This window comes from Phoxinus phoxinus (genome assembly GCF_949152265.1).
Source record: "Phoxinus phoxinus genome assembly, chromosome: 24".
Classification (NCBI taxonomy): domain Eukaryota; kingdom Metazoa; phylum Chordata; class Actinopteri; order Cypriniformes; family Leuciscidae; genus Phoxinus; species Phoxinus phoxinus.
The window spans coordinates 11,338,209-11,361,983 of record NC_136899.1 but is presented as its reverse complement, the minus strand read 5'-3'; the positions used below and the strand labels follow the sequence as shown (position 1 = coordinate 11,361,983).

Below are 23,775 nucleotides of genomic sequence, written 5' to 3'. Positions count from 1 at the left end.
ATATCATGGTCCCATTGACTTGTTCTTAAAGCGGAAGCAAGCATTTTTTTTCGGTCTCAAATTAGACAACTTTAAGTAATTTATAGATTGAATTCCCCAATAATTATTTTTATGATATGACTGATAACCGATAAATGGCTGATATTAAAATTCTATACTATTTTGTCTAAAATAATTAAAAATAAAACACTACAAACTAAAATCAAGTTAACCAATCGTTAAACGCTTCATGTGTATTGAGTCATTGCAACATTATTTGAAAAATGGATATTTATTTTGAGATTTTCCAAAGATAACATTTAGCAGTGCTATGAATCATTCTTGTTTAAAGATTAACTTTAAGTAAGCGTTAGATGACGGCAAAGGTCATTTAATATGTAAAAATAAGGGAAATTAAAATATACAATATCGACCAATACTAATAAATACAATTTACAATATAGGTTTTTCGGGTTTTGCTATCATTGAGGAAACATTCCACATGGATACACAAACAAGACCACACACACAGTCAAATTTATGCATGTCCCATCAGTACATCCAATTACATCATTAACTCTATGGTTAATGCTTTAACCATAATTGTAGCCTCATGCTGTGTCAATAAATCCTAGCATTCATTTAATGGCTTTCAAATGCTTTACAATTCATCACTTGCTTGCATTATGATTATTTGCTTGCTTTGAGTGAAAAAGTGACAGCCGGTCTGTGGTCCTCTAAATTCCAAACTTAACCTTTGCCCCAATCCAAACACTTTCACAATGCATTAATGAGAAGATGTTTGACATCATGCAGTTGAAAATATGAAACTCATTATTGTCAGCCAATCAGAGCGGCGGGATCTGGAAACAGGCAGTGGGACATCCCCAGCTCTGATCTTAGAAAACACCCATGGTTTGATTACAATTACTGTGAGAATTAAACCTCCTGCCAGCATGTTCTCAGCGTGGATGCTGGGTTTTTGAGGTAGGTGAAGTGTGTGTCAGGATTTGGGTCTCCTCTATCTCTGGCCCAGCATGAAGGCCTGGCTCAGATCAGCAAACCTCTCCACACGCTCTTCCTCTCTAGCAGGTGCAGTGTGGGATGGATTTGACTTTCTGAGACTGCTGTTGTCCTCGAGTACAGCTAATTGCTATCAACAATATTATGACAGTATAAACGGGTAAAGAACAACATGAAATGGCATTTGAAATGCATTTTAAAGGGACAAAAGGAAAACTCTGTCATCATTTACTCGCCCTCATGTCCTTCCCGAAAAAGTAAGTTTCACTCTTGACTCTTCTCTGAAACAGAGGAAGATATTTTGAAAGGGGGGGGGGGGGGGGGGGGGGGAAAGTCCATATGCCAATCACTGTTGTTTAGTATTCGACTGACTTTCATTGTATGGACAAAAAAACTGTTGAACATTTTCAGAAGAAAGAACAGGTTTGGAATGACAAGTAAATGATGACAGAATTTTCCTTTTTAGGTAAACTATTTTTTTGTTTTTTTTTTGTTTCAGGGACAATACACATTAATAATACATAAAATATGTGAAATGCACCAGGATTTAGCTAAATTGGCTAATTTTCATCTGTAGTATTCAAATTCTGTATTTTGAGTGAAATACAATTAGAAATAATAAAGGGCAGTTTGGGGGATTTGATGTGATGTTAGGCTATGATGTTTTGATATTAATGGTTCATATTTTGGGGTTTTGTCAGCAGCAAAGGCACAGTTATTATATTGAATAACCCCCCAGAATAAAAAAAAATACATCATAATATATAATAATGATATTAAAATAAATAAACCAAAAACAATATTGACTTGTAACGCCACTTTTTGTAATATATTCAATGCATTTGTCACAATAAAGTAATGTCTTTGAAAAATCTTCATGTAATTAATTCAATTAAAATGTTTAATCAATTGACAGCACAAGTTTATAATCCCTCTGTCATTTATGCACAATAAATGTTTTCCATTTACTGTGTCTGTTTTCCAAGATACTGATTTGTATTTTTTTATGTAATTAAGTAAAGGTGTGAAACGCACTCCAGAAAAACAAAGCCAGGCAGATTTCTCTCAATAGAGAAAATATATGCATAACCATGCACGAAAAAAAAAGATAATACATACACTGGGAATAGGGATGACCTGAACCTGATCACACTGAAAAATAAAACCAGACAGAGAGAGAGAAAAATAGAAAGACAGAGGGAAAAAACAAAACGGGAGAATGAGAATAATCAAAAAAAGCAACAAAAAAGCACAACAAACACAACACTGTAAAAGCAAACAATGCAACAGAGATTACGAACAGTTGTACATTGTTATTACAGGACTAACACACACAGGCATGCTGACAAAAATCACATCCTTGTTCACAGTGTAATCTTGTCAGGATTCTCTCTGTGAGGGCTGGGAAACACATGGGTTTCATTTAAAGTATCTGTGGGTCTAAAACAGAGCAGCTTATGTGCATGCACATGTAAAATGGCAGGACATTTCTCAGCAGATCGCGAGTCATTTACAAGCAAACATTCGCAGTAACGCGATCTGATTCAGATCCATTTATAGCTGCCTGTACCTGGCAGGACACATGAGTGTTTGTGGAGAGCCGAGGCTTAACGTTTCACCATGGACAGTGAGGTCATTTCACACGGTACATTGCCCAGCGTTTGTGTGTGTGTTTGGATGTGTGGAAGAGATAGAAAGAAAAAGAACAAGAAAGAGACTGAGGGGTAAATACACTTAACAATCGGCACAAGCCACTAAATGGGCTGAAATAATGACTGAAAGTGTACTCTGTAGTTTTTAGGTAATATTGCGCCAGTCTTCTTGGTGAACAACAAGTCTTATGTGAACAAAAGTGTCAGATAAAAGGGCGATAAAGCCAGTAGTATTCTGCTGGTCACGTGATCTCAATATGGCGGCCCCCATGAGGTGGTCTGCTCCACGTAAAATCAAATAAAACAACAATTATTAGCCTACTGATGGACTGGAGTCTTCATTAGGAGTGTGCTTGTGCAAAATAAAATAATATAATTAAATAAATAAAAAATAAAAAATAAAAAAAACAGTCACACAGGGATCAAGTGTAACGTTTTATCTCTCAAAAGGTTGCTCTTTTATGGAGATTTAGTGGAGTTCTTGTTTGTGTTTCCTTAAACTATCGACTGTCTCAGATGTTTCTTCTAAAATAAAAATTAAAAAAGAAATGTATTTTTATTTCACCAATACAAATTTTTATTTAATGTTATAATAAATTAATAAGCTCAGGGTTTTTTTTCTTATAAGAATTTGATAAGAAATCATGGACTATTTTGGCTAGTCTTTATCTTAAGCAAAAGTCTCAATTTTCTCTAAACAACTGAGACTTTTTACTTTCCTTTGTGGCGACCTGCTTTGAATCATTGCTTTATAAAACTGAAAACAGCGCAAAGAATGTGCAAATAAACTAAATTTTTAGCATGCACAATGCATTCTTAGTGTATTCCCCCTTAAGAGTACATATCAAATGGCAGAAGAAGAGAAAGAAAAATAAAGAAAAAGAGGGGAAGGAACAAACTGGGCAGCAAGTAATCAATCACACAAGACACACACTTTATTGGAATTAAAGAACCAGTTCAGGAGTGTGTGTGTGTGTGTGTGTGTGTGTGTGTGTGAGAGAGAGTGAGAGAGAGAGAGGGAGGGAGAGGGAGAGGGAGAGGGAGAGAGAGAGATGTATGTGTATGTGTGGAAACTGAAGAATGTGTGTGTGGGGAAGCAGGCCCATCATTTCTAGAACTGGATGGTAAACATCACGGCGAGTTCACCGAGTTCGGAACAGCTGGAAAACTTTGCGGTGTGGACACGGGAACAGCGTGCACAGAGCCTGCATTCGGGCGCAGCTCACAAACAAGGAAAAAAATAAAACTCAGCTAAACTGAGAGAAAATGAGCAAAGTTTGCTATTAAACAGACGTTATTCTGAGCTGACACAACATTAGCCATTCAAACGCAGTAAACTAAACAGTCACATTTCATGCATCCAGTGCCGAAGATTTTCACGGCGTTAAAAGTGCCGTTAGAGAAATACATGAGCCCTCACCTTTGCAGGGCTGCTGTTCTCCTCGGCAGGTGGAGGGAGCGAGCAGGTCTTGTTGTTGGTGGCTGGTGGTTCTGCATTATAGTCCCGGAAACAGCAGAAGAAGGGACTAAAGATACTTCTGTTCCTGTGTTTCTTTAAACTGCTGTTGGACTGGGAGACTGTGACAGAGAAAAACACACACCACGCGTTGGTCACTCCAATGTACAAACTGTTCAAAACATCTGGGGCTTTACCTTCCCTGCCCTGTAACTTAAAACCCGTCGGCCTCACATACAGCGCACATTCACGAAGGAGGTCGTAACGAGTGAAAAAACAACGGTCTGTTGGAGTTTGCTTATTGGTTACTGTGTAAAGCACACATGACCGAACAAGTGTGCAAACAGCTCCTTTTGTGTATTATGGTACACAGAACGCGTCTCCATGGACGACTGTCACCTTTGCCCCCTGCGCTTGCACGCCTGCTGTTCTGCGATTGCATTCCACGAATACAACCGCACGTCATCGTGCACAGCAATATATCTCAAGTACACTTACACAACCAGCATTAAAAGCTCCCACAAATCGGACATTGTAAATGCTGATTGTGTGAGGAAGACATGGTTAAGCTGATCGCAGTGGGTCTAAAATCCTTTTTTAAAAAAGAAATTGAGTCTGTTGCGAGTGTTACATCAGGTTGAACGCTTTATAGTTGCTATGCAAACATATGTATCATGTCAAGGGTCAAAATAAACTAAAATACATAAAATAGAATGCAGAAAAAAAGATAAAATAATCAAAATAAATGCAGAACCTTTCAAAATCAAATCAAACAAAAGCAAAAACAAACTAAAAAGCAAAAACTAAAACTAAAAGCAAAACAAACACAAAAAACCTAAACAAAGCAAAAACCACAAAGCAATAAACAAAACTAAAAGTAAAAACAAAACCAAAAGCAAAAAAAACAAAACCAAAAGCAAACAACAAAACAAAATAAAAGCTTTCCTTTTGAAGTAACTTGTTTGCCCATCTCATAATAACATTTTGGGTATGCGCACATATTTGCATGATATTTTGCCCAGCAATTGCAGGAACTACACAAACGGCACTATGAAACAAAAAATACGGAATATTTCCAAAGTCACATCACTTGGTTGCACTTTAGTTGACTTGCTGGGTAATAAACAGAGATAAAGACTGCTCTGGGTTATCTAATGAGGCCTGCAGGGCAGAGCAGGTATTGTTATTGGAAGAACAGGTCGCTCTTGACAGCTGCAGAAGTATGGCAAAATAGAAAAATAGCATTTGGAAAATGTGTATTTTATATTTTTCCTTTTAAATTGAGTAACAATAGGCTCAATCACTGATGATTGAGATGTCGGTCTAGATGTGTGTTGTCCTGCTGTTTTAAACTAGCACGGTACAGATTGGGTTTCATGTTATCCAGGTCAGCCATGAGGGCCAAGTGCTCTCCAAGTGTCTGTTGCACCTTAAAGGGCTTACAATCAACCAATTATACACTTTCGTTCAGAGTGTAAATCAGAAACTATAGAGCAGTACAGTTTTTTTGCAGGAAGACTTGTAGTTCAGCCTATTATTTGTTCATTTAAGCTGGGGTAAATTATTCAATTTGAATAATTCAATCGACTCTCAAACTTTTTGTGCCATTGCTGGTCTTGGCCAGGTACAGTATGTCTTGTCCAAATGCTTTTAAATCTCAGCGTGTCTAACCTCCTTACATAAAGGTTAAATAAAAATAAAACCCGTGAGCCAAGCGGGTCTCAATCTCATAATGGAAGAAGCATTAGGGTAATAGCCAACAGCATCTGTCTGATTACTGCTATTGGAAAACACATAAGGTCACAGAGAGCATCAGACCATGAGGAAATCCACTTCCTGTGGCCCGAATACAGCAAAGAACTCAGTCCAGCCCAAGTACATCTTTATGATGATCCCCAAACCACAAGCTTTGGCTGGAGCCATTATTAACCACCTGTATGAGAACAGCATCACTTCTGCTTATATTTTATAGGTGACTGCACAACGTGTGAAGTCAGTGTGATTTAAAAGGGAGGTTTATGGAAAATAGGAAATTCCTTGTCTTGTTTATTTTTATTTTTTATACATGGTCACAAAGCAAATGTCCTTTATTATATGAGAGCCCACGTGTAGGCTACACTATTCATTATTTGGGGATGCTGCTTATTTTATATACCAAGACAAATCATAACATCCAATCAAAACAAGTCATTCATACATAGGTCTTATAGAAAACCAAGTTGATGGAAAATGGACATGTAAAACAAAAGTTTGCTTCGGTGGAAGAAGCATTAACTAACATTATAAAATACTATTAAAAAATAAAAGAAACTAAATGCCACATGAGTGCAATGTCGAAAACATGTGCAAAATATAATAAAAAGTACATAAATAAATGAAAAGTCCACAAGTGCCTCATTTGAGTTCTCACACAAGAGAATAGAAACGTAAAATTAGCGTTATAAAAATGAATTCTCTCAGATTTTTCCTTGTAAAAAGTTGATGTGAGATCAGATCACTGATTAAGTCTCAGCAAAATATGAGATATTGTTGAGATCTGACGGCAAAACATGTTCAAATATTTCTGTCCTCTTTATATAAAGGAACAGTCACACAAGGTTTGCACCATCACAAAAAAAGAATAAAAAAATTCAATGAAACAGATTGTATTCGATATTTTTGAGAAAAACAAAAGAACAGTCACAAGGAGTGTCTATAAACAGATCGTAATGTACTTGTGCAACACTGTGTGGGCGTCACTAAACACAGAGACAGAAGCACCAGACCCTCTGATTTTCTATCTAACTATAATTACCTGTCAGTTGACAAGCACTGAGGCATAACGAGACGCAAACGAGCCGAACAACTTCCACAGAAATGCTAGGGTGATTTAATACTTTATTTTAAAACATAACTACACTCTTCTCAAGCTTATTATAATGAGTAACTAAGTCTGAATATACACAGTCATAGAATAAATGGTAGTTAGTCCAACCTCTGCTCACATTCCCAAAACACCGTTCTTGAGCAATCCCTCCCGCCCGGGCCTCCATTTTGAGACTATTTTCCCGCCTTGATCGTCTGGCCTGCACGGCACTCTAATAATATGCAGGTGGGAAGGACACCGGAGGGAGAGATGGAGGGAGGTGGGCCAGTGCAATGAAGCCTGTACCCTTTACCAGCCCTCTGAACAACCATCCGTCCAACACAAACAGCGTTTTCTCCACACGCACTCATACAAACATACCCATCTAAAAACATATTCTCTGGTTGACCACAGGAATGTGGCTGGACTCTGGAGTCAGTTTGCATGGCGGTGCTGTCCCTGCTACAGCGTATTCTATTCAAATGCAACCTCACTCCACTAAAAAATGCAATCATTTGTCTAACAAAGTAGAGATTAGGTCTGCAAGATTCATCGAAATACCGAAATCGCGACATGGCTTAGCGTGATTAAAATCGCAAAGGCTGCAATTTGATTAAATGTTTCAGTGAGTGTACAAACAGCTCTTGTTCTCAGCATCTCAGAGTGTCTTGGTTGCATATGAATAAAATAAATATATATGAAAAAACTTTTTATTTTATTATTGAATGTATTTATTTTGTGTAGCCAAGGCTATTAATTGTCTCTTTCTACCAGTGTTATTATAGATAACTAAAACAATAACCAAAACTGATTTTACATTTTTTTATTCAACACTAATAAAATGAACTGTACATGTTTTTTTTAAACTTATTTTACTTCAGTTAGTTGCCAAGGGTACATTTATTATTTTCATTTAGTTTAACTTGATGTTCTAAAATAACTAAAACTGAGATTAAAATTAATAAAAACAACAGACATTAAAAGAAATAACAAACTAATAAAAATTTCAAAAACATACAACAAAATTACTAAAACTTTAACTAAAAGTAGAAAGAAACTGGAAACATAAAATTAATTCAACATTTTGATAAAATGCAAATTAGTTTTTTTATTTATTATTTTAGAGGAACATTTTCCATCAACAGGGTGTTTTTTTCTCTCTAACATTTCTATTATGTGAATGACCTTTTATTATTGATTGTTAAGATTTGCAGTTTGTGTAATGAAAAGTTTTTATAATTCGACTGCTGTCAACAAAAGAGAAGCATTAAGAGCTTGATGGTTAAGCGTATTAATTTTTGAAAAGCCAAAGCATTTTTAGAGTGTAGAGCTACCAATAGGGTTGGGAATCCAGTTCTGGAATCGAATAATTAAGGTCAGGTATCGGATACTTATTATAAAATAAAAAATGTAGATTCCACTTATTCGATTCCAGTGTGTGTATTTTAATGTGGTTTTAAACCGTTCAAGCCAAAGAAGGCGTGAAAGATAACTCAATTTGGGTCTTCTTGCGCTTGAACAGAGAGAAACCAAATTATGACATTTCTATTATGTCTCAAGTGAACGTAAACAGTTGAGAAAGAAAACGCATGTGTAACAGTATATTGGATCAGTGCATTAGGTCTTAAAGTGACAGCAGCCTATTAAAACATGTTGCCATCTGTGTCATTACGGTTAATCAAAGATTAATTAGGATTAATCTATATATTGTTTATAAAAATAAATCATTTTACATTTGATTTCAGTTATATTTGTGCTATTACTAATTTGCATATTTGTTCTTATTGTATTACTGACTGTTTACTTGTCTTTAATGTGTACAACTTATATTAGTCAGTCTAATTTATTAATTGGCTGTTCATGCTGTGGAATTTTGTTCATGGTATTCAGCTAAATATTTAGCAAAAAGACAGAATAAATATGTTTGATATCTAAATGTCTTCATTTTGTTTACCATATTGGAATCAAAACTTGGAATCGATAAGAATCGGAATTGTTAAATTCAAACAATACCCAAACCTATAGCTATACCACAGGAGACAGGATGAGTGTGGAGATAAAAACCCTGACGGTCCTAAAATGCTGATGTTCGATTGACAGCTGTCTTTCTGGTTAATCACAATGCACAAAAACAGAATTGCACAGGGAATCGCAATATGCAAAGACAAATTTCATACTGCAGTTTCCAGCGAATGGAACTCTGGCTGAAGCTTTGTTTTCATCGTGTGCAGACCATTCCCACAGTCAGCGAGTGAGGTAATCCGATGCAGAGCGGTCACATGGGTGGGCACGGTCTCTTTGCTTTCACAGGCGAAAGAGGAAAGCAGAGGAAATTCTTGACATTCCTGACAGGAAGAGATAATAACCCTCTGACCCAAAGCGTGGAAAACAGCCCATCTGCATAGAACACAGACCCCCAGCTTCATTACAGGGGTCAGAGCTGGCTGTAGTCCGTGTGTTTGTGAGGGGAGAGTGCACGGCGTAAAGGAAATGGGGGAAAGGTTAAATAAGACAGTGATACAGAAACAGAGAGAAGCAAGGGTTCGCTCAGCTGTCGCTTTAATAATTAAGATGCTCAGTCCGCTGTGAGCAAACAAAGGAAACAAGGCTAATAAAAAACAAGTTCACAAATCTGTTTGCGGTCTTGTTCCAAAAGCTGATCCGAATAAGGAAAAATGAGAAAGAGATTAACTGTATATACATCCTCTACGCTGTATTATCTTACTCAAACCGTTCCCTCGGGCTGATTTCTTCCCTAATCAGCCAGATAGTGACGATCCATGTCTTACATCATGGGTTTTTAAATGTTTGCATATTCGGTGTGCTGCTCACATTGTCTGTCTCGAGTCAGTTAGGATGATGTAAACCAGAGGACATCACAGAGGCGAGACAGCCGACCGATGAAGACCAAAATGACTGTTGCATGTTGAGTGAACTATTCCTATAAAATCGAAGGATGTTTTTCATGTCTGCATCTCCTAATCCATACTATATTTAAACTGGAATGGAATGAAACTGGACTTTGTAAGCCTTTTGACTGAATGATTCAAATAACTTACACTGGTCAGGCTGTTGCAACGAAGAACTTACACACACATTTTTATTTAGAAAGTTATTGTCTATTTATTGTATTACTTGGTATAATCCAGTGTTCTTATCTCATCACATTCAATTCTAAACTCAGCTAAAATTGAATATAATATTTTATTTTAAGCTTAACTTCAGCATGAATAGCAGTGCAGGAGACACTACTGTATGAATAGCAGTGCAGGAGACACTACTGTACAGTATCTGTAAGTTGTTTTTGATAAGGAAACAATTGCCGCCTCTTACTGTGATGTCAAGTAAGCACTTGTTTGAAGCCTCTCGTGGGCCTTACCAATGATCAGTATCAAAGTACTTGTTTTACTTTGGAGATAACTAGCACTTATGTTTGATGGCTTTGTGAGGGCAAAGAGGATTGCTGCATGATGAACCGACTCAAAGACATCACCTTGGCTTGAGGCAGGGAGTTCCTTATCCTGAATCTCAGGCTGGACCAGGTGTGCCTTAAAATACAAATATATGAGGTAAGACTTGGTACAGCATAACATATTCAATGTTTCGCTCCACTGCCTTACACAATGTTTTAACATGAGCACCAAGTAAAAGGACAAAAAGAAGAATGATCTGTCAGGAAACTATTCATTTTACAATGCATTGAGCGAGACAAGGAAAAGGAGGAATGTTTGAAGTCTGATTATGAGGCTAAGGAGTCTTTTATCCAACATGACCGCATTAAAACCAAAAAAAAAAAGTTTTAATGGGGCTGCTGTGGGAACGGAGCGAGGCTGGTGGCCGGTGGCGCGCCACACCGGTCTCGAGTCCCATGGAGGAGCTAGAATAAAATTAAGCTCTGGAAGGATAAAAGAAAGAGTGACGACAGTCAAGGAGAGACGACCATGGTCTGGACTTAATGTTAGAGTTTTGTTTAAGTTAATGTTTTACTTTTGTTTTGTTATTTGTTTATTTTGTGATTTAAGTTTTACGTTGAACGTTTGCCGGTTTCCGGCTTCTTCCCTGAACTTTAAACTTTATTACATTGGCGTTGAAACCCGGGAGGAAGGAGTGCCCTTGCTGCTAAGGGGGAACGCGGTGCTGAGGAGTTCGGGCAGCATGAAGAAGTGGTGACCGCCAGTGGTTGCCCGAGGCGGTGGTGCTGGAGCAATTGATGTGGAATGGATGCTCGATGCTGTCCATCTGGTTCAAGGAGGAGCGGCTGCGGTCAATGAGGGAACTGAAGAGTCGTCGTCCTTCACCAGAGACTAGACCTGCTGCCGTCCGCCATGATGGAGAGGAACGGGAGGCTTGCTGACGGGTAACCCTAGCCGAAGGAGCCGTCGTCGTCCACCAGGGGGCGGAGGAGTAGGAGGCAGTACACAGAGGAGCGTCCAGGACCATCGCATGGCACTGCGAGTGACGGCCTCTCAGCTGGTTGAGGACCGAGCAGGAGTATGTTCTGGGAACCGGGCCTAGATTAATTTTTCTATCTTTTGCTCTCTCCCCTCTATCCCTACTCCTCCTTCCATCCCTTTTCTCTCGCCTCGTCTGTCCTTTCCCCCAGGTGCTGCGGATGCCATGATGGGGAGCAGAGCGCAGTCTCGTGGATGCCCAGCAACCTGCGAAGGGCAAAGGGGGTATGGGGCAAGCACTGCGAGGTCGAGAGCAATGGGAACGGAGTGAGGCCAGTGGCACCTGTGCGCCACACCGGTCTCGAGTCACATGGAGGAGCTCTGGAAGGATAAAAGGAGGAATGTCGACAAAGCAGAGGTTCCCGGTTCCCGCCTCCTCCTTCCCTGAACATTGTTACATCAGGAGCAGCATTTATTTAAATGAATTAAAATGAACTAATTTCAATATCTAAAAAATGCGAGGTTCATATTTAATTTAATATTATTTGTTTCATATTTTTTGTGATTTTATCTGACATATATGGTGGGAATATGATAATTTACTGCTTGTGCCCACAACAAACAATTAAGTGAATGATCTGATCTTTTCCCCAATCTACTTGGTAGTGACAGTGTTGGGGTGGTATGAATAACGCATCTCTCATGTGAGTTTGTGATGTATCGCGTTGTTGACGAGACCCTTCCGGACCCTGCGGCCACGTTACTGCAGCTGAAGAAATGAAGGATGTGACAGACGCGGTGGAATTAGTCGCTGAAAATAATAAGAGATGTGACTATTCAGCCCTGTTACACAACACGTCCCACGTTGTTTTGGAAAAAGCAGAGGCAGAGCAGATGAGGTGGGAGGGAGAAAAAAGACTGAAGATAGCAGATGTAGGACTACTGCACACAATATGTTTTGTGCTCTGTCTTTCTGATTCTGACATTAGCATCTGATCCAGGCATCTCTCGGGACTGATGCGAAAAGGGCACGCTGGTGAAATTGACAGTCTTACAAAGAGACGTGTGCCTAAGTTGATTTTTATGCAAATAAAAGTGCTTGGATTGACGGTTGAATTCCCCATGACTGGAATACAGAATATCGTATTTAAATTTGGTAGGGCGTCCCCGTTATTCAACTCAGAGAATGTCAGTGGTCATTTGCAGGTTACTGCTGCTGAAAGCAGGTAATCATGTCGTTTCCACACACAAACATTTCCCTACAGCACCACTGTTCCACTTTATACATCTCTCAGGAGATAAGCTCACCGGTAAATGTAGTTCACCCTTCACTTTGAAGACTCAACAGACACTCTCAGATTTCATACAGAATGGCATCGTTTTACACACCTAGACACACACACACACACACGCACACGCACTAGAATTTTTATATTCTGTTATATTCTGATGTGTCCTTTCACAAAGAAAATGGGAATTTTCCATCAAAAATTATATTGAGCATGATAATTCAGTCATTACATTTAGGAAAAGCATTAAAACTGGTTAATTAGTGGGACACGTGGCCTAGTGGGGAGTGCATATGCTGGCATTTATGAGCAGGCGATCTGAATTTGAATTGGAAATTTTCTGATGAAAACGTTAATGGGCTGGACCATATAAAACCTGATGCCATGTTGCTAGTGTGTTATGGATGGTTGCTATGCAGCTGCTAAGGCATTCTGAGTGGTTTTAAAACATTGCGTGGTTGTTTTGGGTAGTTGCTTACTGGTCCAGATCAAAATAAGAAAATGTAAGTGGGATTGAGTGACCATATCAAATCGTTCCCAAGTTGCTAATTTATTGATGATGGTTGCCAGGGTGTTGCTATGCAGTAGCTAAAATATTCTGACTGTCTTTTAGAATGTTGCTTTGTGGTTGCTAGGATGTTCTGGCAGGTTGCTTACTGGTCCAGATCAAAATAAGAAAATGTGAGTGGGCTTGACCATACAAAACCTTCCGCCACTGCTAGTGTGTGGGGATTGTTGCCAAAGTGTTGCTATGCAGCTGCTAAGATATTCTGACTGCCTTTTAGCATGTTGGCAAGGCAAGGAAAGGCAAGTTTATTTATATAGCACATTTCATACACTATGGCAATTCAAGTGCTTTACATAGAAAGCAATAAAAATTATTACAAAATAAAAGTAAGGAAAATTAAAACAGTTAATAAAAATACTTTACATAGAAAGGGATTAAAATAATCACACTATGGCAATTCAATGTTGCTATGTGGTTGTAGTGTAAGTGGGCTTGACCATTCAAAACCTTCCACTGCTTTGCTAGTGTGTTGTGGATTGTTGCCACGCCACAGCGATGCTACGCAGTTGCTAAGTTATTCAGAGAGTTTTAGCATGTTTCTATGTGGTTGCCATGATGTTCTGGGTGGTTGCCTATTTCCCCAAATCGAAAGAAGAAAATGTGAGTGGGCTTGACCCTACAAAACCTGCTGCCACTTTGATAGTGTGTTGTGGATTGTTGCAAAGGTGTTGCTATGCAGTTGCTAAGGTATTCTGGGTGTTTTAGCATGCTGTTATGCAGTTGCCAGGGTGTTTTGGCAGGTTGCTTATTGGCCAAAAACAAAAGAACAAAATGTGAGTGGGCTTGCTGCTGCCACAATTAGGGTGGTGTGGATGGTTGCCAGGGTGTTGCTATGCAGGTATTATTTGTGTTTTTATGCTATGTTCCTATGTGGTTGTTAGGAAGTTGAGTAGCAGCTTACTAGTCTCTATGATATTCTGGTCTCTAGAAATGGCTCAGGTCTCTTCTGCAATGTTGTTTTGTCCATTTCATTGCCCACCAGGAAAATAAGACAGATAATAGCACACCTCTCTTCAACAATCCAAACGATTTGAGGTATCATTCAAGTCTGTAGCACAAAGATGTGGGAACTGGGAAGGCACACACACCAAAGTTCAAAGCTCTAACTTTAGAAGTATGAGCTATAATAATATTGACGCTTGCCTTGGTAAGCATCTATAAAAAAAACAGTAGATTGGAGTGTAGGAGGCTCTACGTCTGTGAGTACTTTAACCTTCCACCACAGACCTGCCAGTTTAAAGTGATCTGATTCAAAAGGCAGCAGTGCTTGAAATGGTGTCAACATCATCAGAGCATGTTTTGGTCATGTCCCGGCCTGTGTCAATCTCCTGTTCCAACTCCAAGCCACTATTACCCCTCAGCTAATAGAGTGAACTTGAGCCATTATACCCAGTTTAAAACATATTCACAGAGAGAACCACTCTGAACCCAGAGGACCGCTGACTGCCCACAGAGACAAGGTTGGTAGGTCTAAAATTGAGACTCTCTCCACTGGAGGAAAAGGCTGTTTCTGCCACCGTGGAACAGGGTACAATATCTGAATCATAATTATGATGATTAACATGAACATATAATGGTAAGTCATACTGTTAAAATGGACTTGGATAAGTCAATATGTGGACATAAAAGAAAACTGTAAGGCCCTGTGGAATCCATTTTAGTTTTCAGAATTAGAAAGAGCTTTATTGCTAAGTATATTTAGTACACAAACAAGGGATTTGTTTTGGTGACAGAAGAAGCTTCCAGTACACAGAGACAACAACAGTAAAAAATAAAGATATACGAATAAGATGCATACATTTTATTTAAAAAATACATTTATTTGTTGTGTTTTGTCAGTTTATTTATATATGATTTATTTAAATGGTTACATTTTAATGTTTACATGAAAATTTAGTATAATCAAAAAGCATGTCTAATTCAATGATTCAATTCAATTTTTCAAAAGTTTAACAAAAAATTGCTTTATTTTTTTTGTATTGTTTTTTCTGTATTCAGGTGTTTAAACTATTAATTAACTGAATAAGCAAAAAGCATGTCTAATCAGTTGACTTCATAGATCATGAACAATTTAATAACACGTTAACATTTTAAAAATAATAATGCTCTATAAAAATAAAATAAAAATCTGATTTTTTCCCCAGATTTATGATTTAATACAAATGTATTATCAAAACAGTGGTAATAAAATGAAGGCATAACAACAAACCATTTAAAATTATTTCTAAATATAATTAAAATAAATTGGCAAACAAAGTGCACAGAGGTTTACATTTAATACTAAAATGGTGATATTCCTTAGAAATGTAAGTTTTATTGAGTTACTGCAAATTATTGCTATTTGAAACATCTAATAAATATGTATGTATAAATGTAAAAATATAACATTAAAATATAAAAAAATATATATAAAATAAAATAAAATTCATTATTGAATATTTTTGTTAAAAATACATATTTATGAAAATACAGTATTTCTGGCACCGAATGCCTTGTAATACTGCAGCTGGAATGATGAATAGCATTCGGTCCAAAACAAACCAGAAGCAAAGCTCAAACAAAGCTCAAGAGATCTGCTGCATAAATAACACAACAAGCTCAAACATATGATGAAGCACAAATTTATACTGCTACTCTTAGAGTCTACAGAGGTGCTAAATACAGAAAGCCTAAGACTGAGAGAAACATAGTATTTCACACATTCACACTAAGATAACATATACTAACACATTAACACACACCCAGCGCCATCAAATGAAGAACTCAGGAGGGTGCCAGTGTATCATTACACAAGCGGAAGCGAAGCCCACCCACACTATCTGACCCTGATGACTTCTGGCTACTCTGACCGCCAACAATCTCCTCAGCTTCCTTTCAACACCTCCATCAGCCTTCCAGAAGACACAAATCCACATGACGTCTTCAGAGAGGACATTAACAATTTTTCTGAATCTCAGCAGATGCATCACCGTCTCCAAAATCTCCCTGTTGCCTTCATTAATATAGCGATTTATACAATTCAGATTGTTCAAAAAAAGCTTCACAGTTGCATACATTAAAAAAAACAGAATCAGTGATGCAAACTTCATCAGATTTGTGGATTTACAGTACATTGTTAAAAATTCAGTTTGAAGATCAAGATACGTCACGCCAACATTAGGTTTAGTCTGTCCAGCAGGTTTAAACATGTAGATGACTGGCTTATCAATGGCCATTAGCACAATGATCATGCTTCTTGTTAAAAACTATAGAACAAAGTTTTGGTATTTTCTGCAGGAACTAAAATTGCAAACTAATTGTGCCCCGTGTCTAATCTGAGAATTAGGAAGTCAAACATCCTTTTGCTATTGAGCAAGGCGACAAATCCATATTGCATAAAGACCACAACGTTGGTGCTCTCCCATGTTGAAATATGATTCTAGGTGCCAGGCAGCTTCTAATTGGCTGACGACCTCAGCGGTGTGGGGATAAACATCTTCGCTCACACACTTGCTAATCTGATTAAAGTAAACGGCTCATCCAATGATACCTGACAAAGTTAAGACTTATTAGAGCAAAGCTGGTCAGTTCAGCAGCAATGCAACACCAAAGCATGAGCAGTGAATTTGATTAAATTCAATCCCATCCCATGTGGGGATGTATCTGTAGCCTCGGGATAGCCTGGGAAACTCTTCTTTTTGAACTCTATTAGCACGTCATGTTCCAATATGCTATTTATAGAGAGCAAAGCATGATGGGGAAGCCAGAGGCGTCTTTATAATGTCTCCTCAATAATAATGTGGGCATCTCACTGTCAAGTATGTCCTCCGCCTTCATTAATCATAGACGTGCGTATGAATGTGTATGGCTGTGGCTTTAAAGAAGAGGAATTTAAGATATACAATTTCTGAGACAGTATATAAAATACATGAAATAAAACGAAAATATACCATATAATAATTCAACCTGAATACATACATAAACTACTAGGGCTGTAACGATTAATCGCGATTAATCGAAATCCAAAATAAAAGTTTGTGTTTACATAATATATGTGTGTGTATTGTGTATAATTATTTTGTATATATAAATACACACACATGCATGTATATATTTGAGAAATATTTGCATTTATATACTGCATATATATTTTTATATGATTTATATTATATATAAATAGAACTATTTTATATATAAATAACACATTTTTATTAAATATATACATGCATGTGTGTGTATCTATATATACAAAATACACACACATATATTATGTAAACACAAACTTTTATTTTGGATTTCGATTAATCGCGATTAATCGTTACAGCCCTATAAACTACTGTTCAAAATGTTGTGGTCAGCAATATTTTTTTTTTTAATTCAGAAAGGAAGCATTAAATTGATCAAAAGTGACTTAAGAGTAAAGACTTTTACGTTACAAAATATTTCTATTTCAAATGAATATTGTTCTTTTGAATGTTATATTTATTTAAGAGTCTGAAAGAAAATGTATCACGGTTTGTGCAGAATAGAACACAGTTATTCTGAACGGTTATGCTGTATTTTACAATATTACTGCTTTTACTGTATTTTTGATCAAATAAATGCAACCTTAGTGAACATAAGAGAATTATATGAAGTGATAACATATTATATTATATGAAGAGGGATGCACAATGTATATATAGTATTTTGATAATTTGGCCAATATTAGAGTTTTGTTTAATTTATCGGTATTGTTTGATATTGAATATTTAATTGTTGTGCATGCTCATTTCCCCTTAATTTTTACATTTAAATTACCTTTGCCATTATCGAACACTCAGTTATAGTTCATCTTTAAAAGCAATAATAATTTAATACTGTTAAATGTAATCTTTGGCCAATCACAATCCTTTTTCATAGGCTATTATACATTATAATGTTCTGATGCCTAAATTCTCTTGTAACATTTAAAATTAGTCATTTTTAGCTTTTATTTATATGCACAATATACTATCAATTTTAATATCAGAGCGTCCATATGCGAAACAATCTAAATAAACTACTTTCCCTCATCACAATCCATCATGACCCATTTCTAGGTTTGCAACCATCTCTCCCTCACGTTGTGAAGCCTGCATAAAGCTAATAATCCATAAATTGCAGTAAGTAAGCCAAACAGACTGCACGTCGACCACAGATGGATGATACAGGGATTGTTTTTACAGTTGGTTGGATAATAGCGTTTCATGCTGATTGTATGATGTCATCAAGCGCTTCCTGACATTAGCTGGCCAGGCCAATTCCCTAGCGCTTATGCTATGAGTTTTTGTGGACTGACAAAACAAGGCCTCATGCCTTGCAAACAAACATAATGTGAACTCTAATCAACTGGAATTATGAGCACATATTTGTAATTTGCTGCACACTCACTCAGAGACCAAAAAAGGCCTCCAGACTGTACACCCGACCGCATTCGGTATGCAAGGCTAAGATTGCAACAAGAATGCAAAATGAGAGCATATTCCCAAATAAAGTGGAAGGAGACCGAACCTTGACTGACTATTTCTCTTGAGACTAAAGGGTAAAAAGCTTTTAACAAGCCCTGAAAGCCTCTACCTCATCACGTGCATCTACAACCGGATTCGCTTTATCACCAGTGATGGTGTTTGTCCCGAAACCCTCAGCAATAAGATTCCTTCATTAAACTCTATACATTATGCATAAAGGTGCAATCTATAAGCACAAACACCAGTGCCGCACTCAAAACACGACATGCATTTGTCAGATGCTTCTTTGCTTACAATGAAACCGATAGGTTTCTGAAAATAGCCCCATCTGGTTTGAAATATTCAGCAAGTGTGGCCGACGTCCAAGGCCACCGGGTTAGGAGAGCTCTTCACCATACGAGGGGACCGGTGTGCAAAGCTTCATTTTGGAAAGGGAAGGTTTCTGCATGACAAACCTCGAAAGCTATGCTTCGTCATCCTTTTTTAGCTGTAGATTAGAAGAGACAGTGGCATCTTTTTAATGAGATTCTTTAAATGTAATCTCAGAAAGCTCTGGATATCAAAAGCCGCAACGGAGATGGGAATTCCTTGCCATGCTAAATCATAAGGGGTGTTCTTGCTGCATCAAGCGTCCTTATATTTAAACGAAATGTCTTATATGAAATGTCAGGTTGCCCCCCTAAATGGACCTCATTTCATCTAAAAACGTTCAAGTTAAAGGAATAACAAAACAACATGGAAGACGTAATTGGGGATCGGAGGTTTTAAAAACAGAACTGTGTGTGAAGCTTACAGAGCACTTACAATAATTATTCTGTTAAAACTTCCGGGTTTAGGCATTGCAAAGTAGTAAAATTGGATATAATTTTACACAGGAAAGCAATAACAACAAAATAATAACAACAAATAATGTTAACATCTCATGGCTATACAGTAATAAATACTGTGATAGACAGTAAAAAAATTCAGCATATCTATCACAAAATGCATGTTTATTGATCTTATTGTGAACAATTCCTCCATGGAAATGTTTAATTTTTCACTTTTCTTTACCTTTTTTATTTAAAATGTCAACTCAATCTTCTCATAAAACGATAGACTTATCTTTGCTGGCGAATTTTTCAATTCCACTCAGATGTATCAATCGGGAAGAAAGAATCTGTCATTGCTTCCATTTCAAACATTCACTTTCAGTGTGTCTCACTGCAACCCAGATTTCTACTTTTTTGAAGAATAGAAGAACAAAGTGGAAATTATTTTGTGTTGATTCAGTTTTACTTGTATTGAACCTGGAATATTTCTTTAAAGGACATTATTTTCAATCATCAATCACATTAAATCTGTTCAAATAATTACTATGATGTAAAAAATGTTGCTATATGGGGTCCATTCACTCCAGAGGTAGCAGGCTGGCAGCTATGGCTTGATTTGTGAGTGTGCGCTTTCCCGTTCTTGAAACATGGCCGTGCATAAATTAAGATTTATTTAGGACCACTGCTTTACCACTTCATGGCAAAAACAAAATACGCCTGGCTGACAAACAGAGCGTTGAACTTATTCCCAGTAGCCGAGCATAAGAGGCCAACATTTCAGCAGTGAGAAACATCTCTGAATCTAATAGGCAGAATTCGAGCTTAGCGGGCATCCTGTCTCATCCTAAATCAAAAATTATGTTGAAGTGATACTGATATCAAGACATGAGGGATTCCTTTGTCATGTGATCCTCTCATAGTGGAGGTATCCTCAGTCAACTGATCCAACTTCTCAGCAGGGGAGCGGTGAGAGGGCGCTTAACGTCCCAAAACCAGACCTCGTCCTTCTGCTCCTCTCTCGTCAAGTAAGCCCCCAACATGTGGACTACCATCTGTTTGTGCTCTAAGTGACTGTAAAAATGTTTATGTTGTGTTGTTATCCTCAGAGAAGCAGCCGAAAGCCACATGAAAATAATTCACGTGATTTATTTACTCGGATTAATTCGTTTAGGCTAATCTCATAACTTCATCTCACATTAGTGTGTTGTGTTGACTTAAGCAGGCACAAGACTTCCATGGGTTTAAACACTCTCTTGAGAACGACTTAAAATGAAGAAGCAAGTATAATGATAACTGCATAAGTAGGAGTTTGTTTCCTGACACTCCATGGAAGTGCTATGGAATTCAATAAGTATTTGACACCATATTGTTTTAATCCCAGGAAAAACTAGGGGTTTAACTGCATTAGGCTTCAGATAGTGACCAAAACGACTCAAAATGTGTCAAGAGCACTCGAGGAAAGTGTTAGGCAGGAGGAGATATTGATTTGCTGGGCAAACTCATTGAGTAAAATAAATCTTATTTTAGAAGCACTGCAAAATCCAAAGAGCAAATTTAACTAAGACATTTATGCTTCACTGTTAACCCAATCCTTCCAAACCACAGACAACAGAAATCCACCTCTTACACTGAAATTACATCATGTTTAGTAGCAGTTAAACTGATTCTTTCATCCACAGTTATTGCTTTCAAGAGAGAAAAACATCAACATTTCTGAGAAGAACAATAATGCATGATTATCAATTGACATGCAGAAATTGATGCAAAAACTGGGATCTAAAAGGCACCAGATAGCAACAGTGTCGGCCCAGATCCGGCTCACATCTGGTACGCGTTGAAACCACACGTACAGGTACCAGATGTGGCCCGGATCTGGGACGACACTGTTGCTGTCGGGGGCAGAGAATGGCAAAGCCAGTTCAGTGTTTTGAATTCAGGCTCAGTGGCATTAAATTATTTGATCCGCTTATTGAGGCTCTGGCTCCAGCACAAGCATTAAGATTGATGCTTAGGGAAATAACTGTGAGCGAGTTCAGTGCATGCATCCATGTTAAATACATTGTTGCTTAAAACCACGAACAGAAGGCAGCTGACAGAAAACACTTGTTTTGAGATTCTCAGTCAGGAGCTGAGAACCATACATTGAAAAAAAAAAAAATCTTATTCTGTATTTTAGTTTTGACTTCCAATAGCATATATAAAACACGTCAATAATATAAAACATTAATAATAATTTTTTTTTGTTATAAATTATTTAAAATATTTAAAATAAAATAAATCATTAGTCTTTATAATCTTATGGATTAATAAAATCTTAAGAGCATCAACAGCAAAGCCGCAGTGATTCCGCTGTCAAAACAAAAACATCCAACATCCAGTCAAATAAGCAGGCGCCTATCGCCTTACCTTTTTCTTGACAAGAAAGGATCTCTTCCTCCTTTGGATTTGCTACCTGGGTAATGATGGACGTGTTGTCCATGGAAACGGGATTTTATTCCTCCTCAGTCACTTATGTTTTGATAATTTTCAGCTAGCCTGATGCTAGCGAGCTAGCGGAGCGAGTCCAGATGGCAGACGCACCATACACCGCACACGATCTTACACCACCGCATCCACATAAACATACAACACACACTTCATGAACATACGGCGATCGATGCAAGACGATATGCTCCTGTCAGATGACGGCAATCCGCGACATTTCAGCCCTCGTGTGAAATCAGGTCTATGGAGATCAGTGACAGAGTGTGTAATAACAAAGAGTCTAAATCTGCAGCCGCTCTTTCTCTCCCCTTCTCTCTCTGTGTGTGTGTGTGTGTGTGTGTATGTGTGTGTGTGTGTGTGTGTGCGCGCGCACACACACACATGATTTGACCGTGTGAAACTACCCTTTAGAAAAATGTACCATGGTAAGGTAACCCTACAGTTACTTTTACTTGATATCAGACACACTGTAAAAAAAAGTGGGGGAAAACGAAGAAAAAAACAGTGTGTGGCCTACACTTAAACAAACAAACAAAACAAAAAAATATTATTTTTTTTTGCTTGTTGCGTAGGGTATTTTACAGAAGACTCAGGCTACACCTAATGTTGAACCCAAATAGCCTAATGTCATGACACCAGATGTAAACTGGATAAATTACATTTTATACACTTTGTTGTTTTCTGACTTGATTTTTTTAAAGTTAGCCTATGTTCAAATAGCAGCTTGGATATAGTTTGCGTCGTATCAAAACCATCTAACAAAGAAAGTGTCAAGTAAAAAAAACAAAAAAACAAACAAACAAAAAACAAAGCTATAGTAATCTGTATTACAGGTCAAGCTGTTGTTGTATGTGGTTTGATCTTATTGCCTAGCTACAGCACTTTTTGATCTAGTTTGTTTGCTCTTACTTTAGACAGCATATCTCACATTTATAGCCTAATGTAATTTCAAACCTGTTTCAGACCTAAGAACCAGGAAACCATAAGCTATGAAACATCAAATTTAAAGAATCTGGTGGTGAAGAAAATCATAAATTCTAGCCTATAGCTAGGCTACATTAAGCAGAAAAATCTATGGTTTAGAGGGGAAATTATTTCGGTGAGATACTAAGAGAAATTGCAGTGATTTGAGAAATGTTTTAATGACAGGGCGAGAGGTGGGAGGGGTACTGAATATTTTATGAAGGTGGGTGTTTGATCTTAATGTTTAATAAGGCAGTCTGTGTGATGCAACCTTCACTTCAACTAGTTTTACAGCCTATTTATCCTTTATCACATTTCTGTATCTTTTACGTTTTTAATATGAACAAAATATTATAAACAACGTAGCCTAACTATAAATAAATAATGTCAACAGGCCATTAAAAGATATATCACGTTTAGTGCTTGTTGTTCAGTTGAGTTGCTAAATTAATTTGGATTTTTAAAAAACGAATCAGAATGTATGGTTGTTCTATTTAGCCTAACTCAAAAGAAAACATTCAAATACTACAGAATATTCTTTTAGCTAATAATGGAAGTCTAATGGGTGACGTTTATATGTAAAATATAGTAATTGTAGTGTTTACTTTGTGGCAAATGGCTTTAGAATAAATAGATTCACTGTCTATTGTTATTACACAGTTGTTCCAATTGAGGCACTGTTTAAATGTGTGCTTATACTGACATCTTGTGGCCGAATAGTACATTGTTTGCTGAGTGTTTGATTGGAGGAGATGAACTGAAGTTGCCCGATTTTGCCGATGCTTTCACTAGAGCTACTTACAAATGAAGAATATCGCAAAACAAGTGTTTGTTTAAGGAGACAA

The 23,775-nt window shown here is 37.4% G+C and overlaps 1 protein-coding gene across 3 annotated transcripts in view; it reads right to left on the bottom strand.

Annotated features, from left to right (window-relative positions):
* ctdspla (CTD (carboxy-terminal domain, RNA polymerase II, polypeptide A) small phosphatase-like a) overlaps window positions 1–22,426 on the bottom strand; it is a 34,705-nt gene extending 12,279 nt beyond the window's left edge. Inside the window, exons 1-3 of one of the 3 annotated variants that reach the window (XM_079601437.1) lie at window positions 21,890–22,426; window positions 4,075–4,232; window positions 2,122–2,154 (exon numbers count right to left, since the gene is read on the bottom strand). In XM_079601437.1, the coding sequence (XP_079457563.1) occupies window positions 2,122–2,154; window positions 4,075–4,232; window positions 21,890–21,962 (264 nt within the window). In that variant the 5' untranslated portion in view covers window positions 21,963–22,426. The remainder of the gene's footprint in view (window positions 1–2,121; window positions 2,155–4,074; window positions 4,233–21,889) is intronic. The other 2 variants (XM_079601439.1, XM_079601438.1) reach the window with 2 other exon arrangements.
* Window positions 22,427–23,775: the final 1,349 nt, after the last annotated feature.